The sequence below is a fragment of the Priapulus caudatus genome, unplaced genomic scaffold, assembly GCF_000485595.1.
Source record: "Priapulus caudatus unplaced genomic scaffold, Priapulus_caudatus-5.0.1 Scaffold538, whole genome shotgun sequence".
Lineage (NCBI taxonomy): Eukaryota > Metazoa > Priapulida > Priapulimorpha > Priapulimorphida > Priapulidae > Priapulus > Priapulus caudatus.
The window spans coordinates 157,456-169,911 of NW_014577599.1; the positions used below are offsets into that span (position 1 = coordinate 157,456).

General features: G+C 40.0%; 1 protein-coding gene across 3 annotated transcripts in view; it reads left to right on the top strand.

Moving 5' to 3' along the window:
• Nucleotides 1–12,456, top strand: part of LOC106811431 (cleavage and polyadenylation specificity factor subunit 1-like) — a gene marked incomplete at its 3' end in the record, with an annotated part of 30,656 nt that overhangs the window by 12,460 nt on the left and 5,740 nt on the right. For 2 of the 3 annotated variants that reach the window (XM_014815041.1, XM_014815042.1), the window contains 18 exon segments: nucleotides 913–1,054; nucleotides 1,746–1,918; nucleotides 2,477–2,631; nucleotides 3,443–3,620; nucleotides 3,950–4,044; nucleotides 4,410–4,598; nucleotides 5,050–5,194; nucleotides 5,402–5,554; nucleotides 5,886–6,002; nucleotides 6,495–6,585; nucleotides 6,916–7,000; nucleotides 7,495–7,636; nucleotides 8,457–8,525; nucleotides 9,509–9,652; nucleotides 9,823–9,939; nucleotides 10,350–10,416; nucleotides 10,924–11,130; nucleotides 11,569–11,698. In XM_014815041.1, coding sequence (XP_014670527.1) covers nucleotides 913–1,054; nucleotides 1,746–1,918; nucleotides 2,477–2,631; nucleotides 3,443–3,620; nucleotides 3,950–4,044; nucleotides 4,410–4,598; nucleotides 5,050–5,194; nucleotides 5,402–5,554; nucleotides 5,886–6,002; nucleotides 6,495–6,585; nucleotides 6,916–7,000; nucleotides 7,495–7,636; nucleotides 8,457–8,525; nucleotides 9,509–9,652; nucleotides 9,823–9,939; nucleotides 10,350–10,416; nucleotides 10,924–11,130; nucleotides 11,569–11,698 — 2,399 coding nt within the window. 3 annotated transcript variants of the gene reach the window in all.

Genomic DNA, 12,456 nt, shown 5'->3' on the forward strand with positions numbered 1-12,456 from the left:
ATCGTGGCTTATTCATGTGTTCGTGAGTCGTATGGCATATGGCGTATATCGCTGGCGGAGGTATGCACTCCGTGAGTGCACTCTGTCTAGTTTGTTTGTGTGGCTCCTGCGGTGTGTAATGTGCATATAACACCTTTAGTCATGCTACACTGTATTCCCCACACTGCCTTATATTAACCCATGTTCTGCAATGAATGCACACTTGGCAGTGTTAGAAGTAAACAGCAACCTGTTAGTAATTGTAACTATAAAGTAATAGTAATACAGTTAAACCTCGATTATCCGAACGAGACCGGCGGGGAGTATTTTGTTCGGATAACTGATCTGATCGTAGATAAAGGAAGACATACTGAACATAATTAATGTGCGTAAAAAACATGTTTACAGAGTTTTTATTCACAGGCAAATTACGTCAGCAACTGTCCCGACTGTTTCCAGGCAACGTTACGTCAAACGCGCGCTGCCTATCTAGCTTTCTACAGCGATAAACAAAGGCAAAGTGAACAATCAAATGTCTTTTCTTGAATTATGAATAACACGAATGGATTGAAATATTTAATTAAATTATCTCAAAATAAACCTTCATTTCGGTGCAATATTGAAATTAGCTTGAATTCTTCATAACCTCTGAATGGTGGGTGACCGAACGGGTCACGGGTGGTCTAGTGCATGGCCTATTAAATATTCACGGTACCTTGAGATCTTGTTCGGATAATCCGAAATTCAGGTACAATTGATGTTCGGATAACCGAGGTTTGACTGTATAGTAAATAGTAGTAGTGTATACTAATATTAGTAATTATAATGGGGTGTTTATCTCAGTTTATCTGTGGACACATGTGACCTTGAATCTAATGGCAAGAGCAGAGAGTGTGTTCTTGCCGTGGATTGCATATTTGAGCACTTTTGTAGATTCTTCAGACTGGCCACGAGATCAATGAGCTAGACCACAGTGGCTTCAACACTCAAGGACCGACAGTGTTTGCTGGTAACATGGGCAAAAATCAATACATAGTGCAGGTGAACTCAGCGGCCGTCCGTTTGCTTCGCGGAGGTAGGCAGTTGGTTAATTACCTGTTACTGTTTGGGAATAGCTCTGTCATACTCTTTGTATCACTGTTTTATAAACACCATACCTGTGCATCCCCATGCCAGGCTACAAGCATCTCCTGCCAGGCCTCTTGAAAGAATTGTTTCTCAAATATATTAAAAAATTAAAAAATATGTAATAAAATATATTCTCACCTACTAGCGGGTATGTTACTTCACTTACTTGTTATACTAACTTGAAAATAAATGAGGATTTATGCGGTTATACTATAAAATATAGCCAATGAAGCTAGAATAACGAAGCCACATTTTTGAATGTCGTGATAATTGGTTTTTAAATGGTGCAACAGGCACAGTGCATCTCTAATTACGATAAAACTGGATATAGTTCTGCTACGTAGGCGGTTCTAGACCAGTAACCTCATATCTATTATTTTACTCAAGTTACTGTTAATAAAGTGTGGAGATGGTACTGATCTATAAGCTCCTCTCACAAGATGCGAAAATCGTGTGACATCACCAAGGAACCGAAGTTAAATTCAAATTCCAATCTGCATCTATTGGTGAGAATAACGTGTCTATGAGTGCTATAAGACATGTTCGCCTTACTGTAGATGCTTGCTGTTAAGCAGCAAATGTTAAAAAGGTCGGGGAAAATATTTGACCTTATTATCATCTAATGCTATTGTTTCTAGTGGAAATGCAGCAGGAGGTTTTGGTAGAACTCAATGCACCGATTGTGCATGCAACGCTTGCTGACCCATACCTAGTCATCGCCAGTGAGGAGGGAGAGTTCGCACTACTCAAACTACAGGAGGATGCAGATGGCAATGCAAAGCTGTCCCTCACTAAGTCACACGTGCACAACGTAAGTCACTGCCTAGCATGCGTAGCTTACGATAGGGTGGGAATGTGGTTGTAGTTCATACAGTTTTACTAGTGTATAAGAAACTATGAAAATGTTAAGCGTGCATAGTTTTGTTATTTACTGTTGTATGTGTGTCGTTGGGATACATTGGTGATATATAATGATGCTAGAGAATAATACGAATTGAATTTTTGGTTCAAAATCCCACAGAAAAAAAGTAAATATGAAATTGTGAGAATTAAAAAAAAAGTGTATAGTCATTATGAATAAAGTTGGTCCCATCTTGTTTTATAATAGTAAACATAACTTATTAAGCGGACCTACTGCTGTAATCACTCCTGTTATGGACATCATTTCGATACATAATTAAACAGTCTGCTAGTAACACATAAAACATCTCTAGTGAACAGTTATATCCAACACAGTTATCACATAGATCTTATCAACTGCTGCTTATTTTTAAATTCGATTCGGTGCCATTTTGAAAGGGGAACTAGTACATGGTCAAACGCAAACACAGTCGGTATTTCGAGCTTTGCCTATAATCTATTTACTTAGAAGGAGAGTAAAGTGTTGGCACTATCTGCCTACAAGGACACTGGTGGCTTGTTCACTACAAAACCCACGGATGGTGACGTTCCAGCAGATCAGTATTTCACCAACCTGCCTGCTGCTGCTGCAAAACGGGAGGAAAATCATGAGGTCCCTGTAAAGTAAGATCACTTCTGCTATGTGCGGCGCACAATTCCTGCCCCCCCCCACCACTACCGTGAGAAACTAAATGAAAAAATGTGGTCGGCCATGTATCAGGCTGGTTTTTAGCTCACCTTGACATCGTCAAGCTGAGCTATTGCCATGGGTCGTCGTCCGTCGTACGTCCGTCCGTCAACATTTGGCTACGGTCAACGATAACTCAGGAACCCATTGACCCACATGTTTGAAATTGGGTATAGTTGTTACTGCTATGCTCCCATATTGAACGTCCTATTTTGGAGCACGCCAGTTGACGTACTTTTGAGCCACGGCAATTTTTTGGCAAAAATGGGAATTGCCATTAGTCAGTTCAGGTTCAACGGATTTTGCTCATTTTTGGTATGTGAATGAATAAGAGCTAGGGGTTTTGATATTTAAAAAAAAATTATGCAAATTAGGTAGGTTTTGGCAATTATATAGCATATTATAATATAGACACGCAGATAACAGTCTGTGGTGTCACACTCGTCTGGTTCGTTTTACAAGATTTCATTGACAATATCTTTAATGCAAAATTGGTATTTCCTCTCCACCCTGCCGATAAAACGTCTATATTAGAGTAAAGTTTTACAAAACATGTCGGATCGCAGCATAACCTATTTATTTTTAGAACGCCATCGCTATGAAACATCAAAGCGGGTATAGCGCCATCTACCGTCACAAATTGTGATTCATTTTGGTTTATAAATTATTATTGCGATATACAGATGGCATGTGTGCATCTGTGTATCAGTATCACACGTACACCAGCGTGTGTGTGGTCGCTTGCAGGAAGCTAGATGATGAGGATGAGCTCCTGTACGGCGAGTCGGCAGAGCTGCTGCAGCCGCTCAATGGCGCAGACGATGAGGAAATCCAGCGGGAAGCCAACGCGTCGCCACACCTTACCGAGCTGCATGTTGAGGCAACTCACTGGCTGGCTGTTGCCAGGGACGACGGGATGCTGCAGGTAGGTGCATGTCCCCACCTCCGTGTAACCTTGGGGTCGTCGTTGTTGATCTCGTAGCTGTACAATAATAATAAGTACTGTGATACATATTTTTAGCGTACAGATATTTTCGCGAATTCAGACTTGACGGACAATCTCGCGAGTGGTTAATTTCGCGGTCGGTGAATTATGAATTATTTGGTGTTATTCGGTATGAATTATTCGCGTGTTGTTAATTTCGCGGTCGGGGACGCATTCGCGAAATTCGCGAAAATTAAACCACCGCGAAATATACAGCGTATACAGTATATTGCGCAGTGGCTCGCACTATGTGCTTAATTACTTGACAGATCTGTAGCCTGCCAGACTTCTCCGTCTGCTTTGTCGTGAGGAACTTCCCAGCTGGCAAGCGAGTGCTGGTGGACCACGATCAGGAGAACACAGCGTAAGTGCTGTCCTCGCCTGCTGTTTGTTTAACAAAGATGCCATGTACTATTGTACCTCGTTTAATGGATACGACGCATGCTTGTGATTGGTTATGAATAATGTTCAATAGCAATAAAGAATAATGTTTATAATCAGGAAATAATAATATTAATTAATAGATTTATTCGTAATTTTTTTTAACTTAATGTAATTATTAGGCACGTGTTTACGAATATCAAAAATAACTCGTCGAGCACATTTAGGGAGGCTGCGTTTTAGGATGAGGGCTGCGAAAAAGAAGCACAGGGGGTGGCAGGGCGCCGGGCTGTGTGTGCCAGCGTGGACACCCGACCTTTAAGTGAGAGCACGTTATATTGTCTATAGGGCGAGGACTGTGAATGAGAAGCCTGCGGAGGAGGTGACGTCGACGCAGGAGGTGAAGGAGCTGATGCTAGTGGGGCTCGGCAACATGAGCTCTCGCCCTCACTTGCTGGCACGTGTCAACGAGGAGCTGCTCATCTATGAAGCGTTCCCCTACCGCGGCCACGGACGCGAGAAACACCTCAGGCTGCGGTGAGCGCGCCCACGCACTTTCGGCTAGTCTGTGCCTGGGAAACCCTGCAAGGAAACCGTCTTATACATTCGTACAAGGCAATAATTCAAGCTGCGAGAAGTTGAGGAGTATAGGTTCTTGTGAAAGTGATATATATATATATATATATATATATGGTTTCACACATTAAATTCACAGTGAGATGAATGTCCAGTCCTGTTGCAGTGGGAATGTACTCTGTATTGCCATAATTGTGTAGGATATGAAATATATCCTATACGAGCTCGTATATATGCTATGCAATTAATTGAAAATTGCACCCAAATTATTAACTGTTATATTTAGGGCTTCTTGATATAAGTATTATGCATTTTTATTAACGTGTGATAGATACCTAACGTATTTATAGAACTAAAGGTGATATTACACCTTGCTCTATGAGTGAATGCGAATTGCATTATACTTGTTCAGGTTTTCAAAGGTGCCGATCAATTTGCTGCTCAAAGAGAAAAAGGTATCAAAGTCTCGGAAGAAGGCCGAGGCAGAACAGAAGGCAGTCTTCAGCAAGCACGTTAATCGGCTGCGGTACTTTGAAGACATCGCTGGATACAGTGGGGTAATAAACTGATTTCCCATGTATTATCTAGATATACTCGCGTCTATTCTAAGGCACAGGTGGTCTGAGATGTGCCAATATATGTCAATATTATTATGTAATCGCATACCTCCTCTCGTAATTTTCTGCGACATATGACGGGATGAATTCCTTTTTAGGTAAGTTTGAATGTTTGTGAGTAGAAATGTGATGGTTGGTCTGTTACAGATTTTTGTCTGTGGTCACTACCCACACTGGCTGTTCATGTCACAAAGGGGTATTCTTCGAGCCCATCCGATGGGCATAGATGGATCTGTAACTTGCTTCTCACCATTCCACAATGTCAACTGTCCGAAAGGATTTCTCTACTTTAACAGACAGGTAAGTGTTGATGTGCTCTAGACCAACATGTCAACATGGAGATCTGTGTGTATGGAGTAGTAATCCACATCACTTGTATATATGTGTCAATTTGAAATTAATGAGATTGCCCGCCTCAATCTAGTAGCTGTTTTCCTCAACATAGAACTTTCTTTGTTGTTGGTAATGGTACAATCCTAGTAAAAGCACTTCCATACAATTTGCATGTTTCATCGTATTAACTAGTAGTTCAAAATAATATTTCATGGCATCAATGATTATCAGTAATACTGCAGTACAATGCTGCAAACGTTAATCAGCGAGTTATTCTGGCAAACGTTGCATGTTGCAGGGGGAGCTCAGAATAGCAGTTCTACCCACTCACCTGTCGTATGATGCACCGTGGCCCGTGCGCAAGGTTCCACTCCGATGTACACCGCACTTCATCTGTTACCATCTGGATAGTAAGGTGTGTGCCAGATTTAAGCATTAGTATTACATGTGCTCGGTCCAGCACAGCAAGAAGGTTCTGTCCAGACGCTTGTATTTGTTGTATCGTGAGCGTGACCAGAAAACATGTGTTTTTGTGGTATAGACTGTTGGAAGTATAATCCATGAAGTATAAAATGTTATTTAAGTATGTTATTACTCATTGCGATCACTACAGCCAACTTCTGCATACAAGAAAATCATGATATTCCATGTAGCCTTTTCATTTTATTGTTTTTGTAATGACTACATTATCCAGCTGTAGGTAACATTAGTAGGTTTTTCATGTGTAAAACCTATACACAACTAATTCACACTTAAATAGTCATGCAAGCAGTCTACCAATTAAATGTTTATATACAATACATTGTATACACTAGTTTTCCTGTTGCTTTACTAAAGTGTACCTAGTTTTCCTACCCTTAGAAGTGTGAAGGGTCATTGCTATAGATCTAACTGACATTTATTTTAGACATACGCGCTCGTGACAAGTGTGCCAGTCACTTGCAATCGCAGTGTCAAGATGGTTGGGGAGGAGAAAGAGATAGAGACTGTGGAACGTGGTATGCAAAACTAGCTGCTCTATGAGTTATAATGTGTCACTGCACTTGGGTGTAATGTTTGTATGCAGTGCAAGATATGCAAATCTTTGATATTTAGGAGATAGTATTTCCTTACGATATAGTATTTTCTTGCTTCATTGCTTTCATACATAATTGTAGTTTTAGAAATGTTAGTGTTAATAACTACATAATTATTAAATAATTTAAATAATATTTGACATTGACATAAACTCGTTTTCCACTATACTTTTGTAGTAATATCTTAGCTGTAACATCATGTACAATTTGTCACTAGTCCACATATGAACATGTTTCTATTTGTTTTTTCAGATGACCGTTTTATTTATCCAACTATCGAGAAATTCAGTGTGCAGTTGTTTTCACCTGTCAGCTGGGAAGCCATTCCCAATACCAGGTTTGTGTGTGCTAGTCTTTCATTCTGTACGGGTCATCATGTTACATAATGTTATAACATATATTATATTATAGCATATGTGCTTTATTGCATATAATTTAAATACATATACATTTACAGAATTTCATTCTTGTAAAAAAGATCCGATGATCGCGATAGTATACAAACAATATGTTATATATCATGGTTTGTACAGTCCTTGAAAAGTCCTTGAATTTGAGGGTAGTCCTTGAAAAGTACTTGAATTTAGTAAATGTTGATTTTGTGCTTGAAAAGTCCTTGAATTTCATGAAAATGTCCTTGAATTTCCGATAAAATGTCCTTGAAAAGTCCTTGAAAAAAAATTCAGCCCTCCTGTATGAACCATGTATATGTATACAAATACGTATGTAATTCTAAATCTAAAATAAGAAAATGTCAAGACCATCACCATCAAACGTTGTTTCCCAAAGTACTTTGCACAATGATTCTCATTGGCTTGTTACCTGTTGCAGCATTGAGTTTGAAGACTGGGAGCATATCACGTGTCTGAAGAATGTTTCCTTGAAGTCAGAGGGTACGGTCAGTGGATTGAAGGGTTACCTCGCCGTCGGAACAAATATTAGCTATAGTGATGAGATCACGTGTAGGGGTAGGGTAAGTACTGGAACCTAGTATCAGTGCTATACATGAGAATCGTTATTCAGTCAAGTTACCAGGCCACTCCTAGGAGAATTTTTGTTTCATAATTGAGGTGGGTGGGTGGATCAGCTAAAGTATTCTTTACTGTGTACACAGTCGAATCTAAGGATAACACCCAATCATTTACATGTAGAGCAGTGTTGGAAATAACTTACTATCGCCTAGTCCATGAATGATAATTTAAACGGGACTGGCTATTTTTTGTGGATTTAACTATATTTATATAATAGAAACTAACACTTTCGGAACCGGGACATGCTGGGTTTTCAAAATAATTTTCATGAATGATAAACTATTATAATTGGAAAAACACGCTGTATGGTTTATCGGGAGTGCAGGGCTCATTCATGACAAACAAGAATTCATTGAGAGTACAATGTCCGTATCTTTAGAAACAAGAATTACTTTTCTTGGCGAATCATGTTTGCATAAAGTTTTTAGATGTATTTGTTATATAAATACAAAACCATACATGAGCATCCTGATTATCACTGCGAAATAAAGTTGTAAAGATTCACTAATAAATACGTAGTTATATGGTACAGTAATAAGTAGAGAAATTATACTTCAAAATCATTCTGTGCGGTTGTGAGATATATATAAGTGTTACAGACTTCTATACTTTTTCAGACAAGTATAGAGTGACTATATAATTTTTAAGTATGCATGACATCGTGAAGTCGATTCTTTATATGATCGCTTGCACTTCTCAATGACTGGCTGCAAGTGGTAACGTACGAATCTCTTTATAATCTTGTTATCGATCTACTTCTAGATACTTTTACTGGATGTGATAGAAGTTGTCCCAGAGCCTGGCCAGCCCCTGACAAAAAACAAAATCAAGGTATGGTCTGATATTAAGATTGTGAGTCGAGCTACTGCTGAGAGAACACGATTAATAGGTGGCGTTAGCGAGCTGTCATAAATTGGCTGCTCAGTTTTTCCTGGTCGTTTATTTGCCATAGCTAATGACACTTGGCTATGTCAACCTCTGCAATTGTAGTTCTGTGTAGTAAAGTGATTTATAACCAATAGGATGAGAGACTAGATAGAGACGGTTATCTGTTCGCGTTTGGACATATGCAATCCCGTGCAGCAAGAGTTGCATCAGTATTTATCCTTGCTGGGTAATAATGTATTTTTATAATTATGTTGACGAGCTTTGGAAATTACAGGATAATCTGACGTTTAAGCTGTTTAGCAGAACATGGGCCAATAGTCCAGGGGGTACTATATGTGACTTATGTGGTTAGAAAATGCAGATTGTTTCATAAAAGGTAGGTTATTGTTGTAGAGTAAAGGGCTTCATAGGTTGAGATAGTCATCACATGACTGTCGTGTGTAAACTTATTTGAATCATGTCACTAATATTCATGATAGTGAATTCATAAGCTGTCCTGTGCTTAGCTGTAAATGCACCTTCTCGTACACTCTCACTGGCAGGAGAAGTGCCAAATTCTCACTTCTACTGTGTGCTCTTTCACCAAACACGAAGGGTCGCTATAGCCACCCGCTCTCTCTCCTCTGCACTACTTCTACTGCTGTGGTTAGAGATTAATGAAATGTCACACATCAATGTTATTGGAAATTTAAAATTATTCTAAATATTTCACCCATTACGGTTATTACCACGGCAACAACCTATTGAAAACAATAGCTTATAATTTTCTCAATGTCGTCAAAAGTTACGATTGGTTGTTTTCGCTGCAGTGTGTCTGACCTCTATAATGCAAAGAGGTGAAATTATATTCATGTAGTGTTATTATAATTCCATTCAGCACAGTATTGTCTAAGGATGTGTGTTCTCGTCTGTGGTCTGATACATAGGTTCTGTATGATGAGGAGCAGAAAGGTCCAGTGACGTCACTCACGCAAGTTGCTGGTCATCTGCTCGGTGCCATTGGCCAGAAGATCTACATGTGGGAGCTAAATGGAGATCAGCTGGTTGCCAGAGCATTCATTGACACCCAGGTGAGTAACGAGCGGGAGCAGATCACCTACACATTACTCGTTGCACATTTTGAGGTGTGTGCATACCTAACTTGTTGCCAAAGGTCAGGGGTATGCCTCCTCCCCCACGTTTAGATTTCCGTTTAGAAAAACGAATTGCAGCTATTAAATTAAATTTGACTTTAATGCAGATATACGTGCATCAAACGATCGGCCTGAAGAACTTTGTTCTCGTGGCAGACATTGTAAAGAGCATCTCTTTGTTGCGTTATCAAGAGGAAACAAAGACATTGTCTTTGATAAGCAAGGTAGGTTCGTCTTTAATAGCAGTCAGTCTAACCCACTAATTAAGGTTTCTTTAAATGTTCTGATACGTATTCTTTGAGTTTGCATTCTTAATTTTGCCAACTTTTATATGAAAGTACCAGCTAAATATAATCTGATCCTTTAATACAAGTGAATGCATGGTAAATAATGCCAGAGTTGTTATGTATAACTTGCATTAGAGGTAATAATGAATGCTATGCTGTTCATTTTGACATGTTCATTTTGAAAATCCTGAGCTCAGAAAATAATGGTTAAAGTTATATGTGGACCCTACTTTCAAAATGAGATCATGAGTCACCTCTTTTAAATAGTCATCATCTCTGTGTCACCAACCTTTGCTCATGCAGTTGTATAACTTCATAGCACATTCCTTTGAACATTCCTTTTACAGGATATTAAACCAATGGACGTGTTAGGCATTGAATACTTCATTGATAACACGCAGATTGCATTCTTAGGTGAGCGGGGCATATGAACGTATGAATGTGTGTGAATGTTGTTGTGCGTACATGCCTTTTTTCTCTCCTGCCTATTCATGGGTATGGGTTCACTATGAGTGTGTGTAGATGCATTCATGTATGTTTGCATGGATACAAATTAGTAGGCGTCTATTTATTCCATGCCAGGAGAAGATTTAAAACCTACTATAAATTTGACAATAAAATTATTTCACGTAAAATTTCCTACTGACATAACCTGGTAACCCTATCATTTTTATTAGTGTTATGTGTATCACACTTGCGTAGTCATGTGTTTTTGTGTGGGTCTGTAAGTGACTGAATGAGAGTGAGTGAGTGAGTGAGTGAGTGAGTGAGTGAGTGAGTGAGTGAGTGAGTGAGTGAGTGAATGCAGGCGTGCGTGAGTGAGTGGGTGGGCGCGTGCATCTGTGCTATGCAGTTAAACAATTGCAACCAGAAAACCAACCAACCAGCTGTAATGCTAATCATTCGGTGTGTGTTGCTCAGCCACGGACACGCACTGCAACGTATTCCTGTACCTCTACCAGCCTGAAGCAAGAGAAAGCTGCGGTGGGCAGCGGTTGGTGAGGAGGGCCGACATCAATATTGGATCAAGGGTCGTATCGATGTTCCGAGTTCGATGCAAAATACAGGATCCATCAACCGACAAAAAAGCCAGCAGTTCGGTAGAAAAGAAACAAGTCACTTTCTTTGGTATGGTGTTAGTGGATTGTGTACGTGCAGCACATGAGACCCCGGCCACCGTGGGTTTATTGAGTTGACGTGTGTTTGTTTTCCTGTCATTCTTCACTCAGGACATAAGAAAAGTTCAGATGTTTCGTAATCATAAATAATCATCAGCTCTATCACTCTACGTTTCCTTATGCATTGTTACCTAATAGTGCGATAAGAAACCTTAAAAGAAATATAAAGGGTAAATGGTTAGTGGGTGACTAGTGAGAGCATAATATTAGTAAAGTGTGGGGCACTGCGATGCCGATGTGTATGGCTTTACACTACTGCTGTGGACCAGTGTGATATTCAAACATGTACGGCAGATGTTTGCAGCTGTGCTACCCTACACTAAGACGTGTAAGCGTATCTTTTAGACTAAAAAGTGTTACTCACGTGCGTAATTGCTCTTGCTTGTAGCCACGCTCGACGGCAGTTTGAGCTACCTGTTACCGATGACTGAAAAGACGTACAGGAGGCTGCTCATGTTACAGAACGCACTCGTCATACACATTCCACACAATGCTGGATTGAACCCCAGAGCCTACAGGTATATATCACTTCTATCTCAGCAGTGCGGTTCACCGTTATATTAACAGCTGCAAAAGATACATATTTTCCCTGTTGCCCACACGAGTGGAAGAATGGGTCTATGGCGTCATAAACACACCAATACACGTGTACTATATGTATACTGACCCCATTGACCCATATATGCACCTCTACACCCGTCACAAACACTATGAGGTGTACGTCAGAAGACTTGGCCAACCAGGAACAAGTACAGATCACGTGATCAGAGGATCCTCCCTTTGATTCGCCCACCAAAGTGAACGGCACCCCATTTCGGCGCCCACCTGCGCCCCCCTTTGGCACCCACTCAGACCATGTGGTGCCCCCTTTCAGCCGTGGGCGGATACACTCAATGAATGCGCAGCACAAAGGCAACAATTCCTACGCAACAGGAAACCTATAGCCAAGAAGCCATACAAGCACACACTGGGGAAACATACAATTGCTATGCCATCTTCCTCGTTCTGTGAACATCTGGTTACCAGAATGAAAAGATGTTTTTTCTTGCTCGACTACTAGTTATAATCACATGGAGATTTCCATCTTCGAATTGGTGGTTGGAGGAATTTAAATAAATGTCCACATCGAGTCTAAACATTTCATGAATTAAAGGGACAGTAGCCTCTAGGATTTTACTGCATACAACTGTACTTACTGTATAACAAATCATCTATACCCACACGCATTTGTTACCAGATACCTAATTTAGTTGTTATAATTAATTACACATCAACT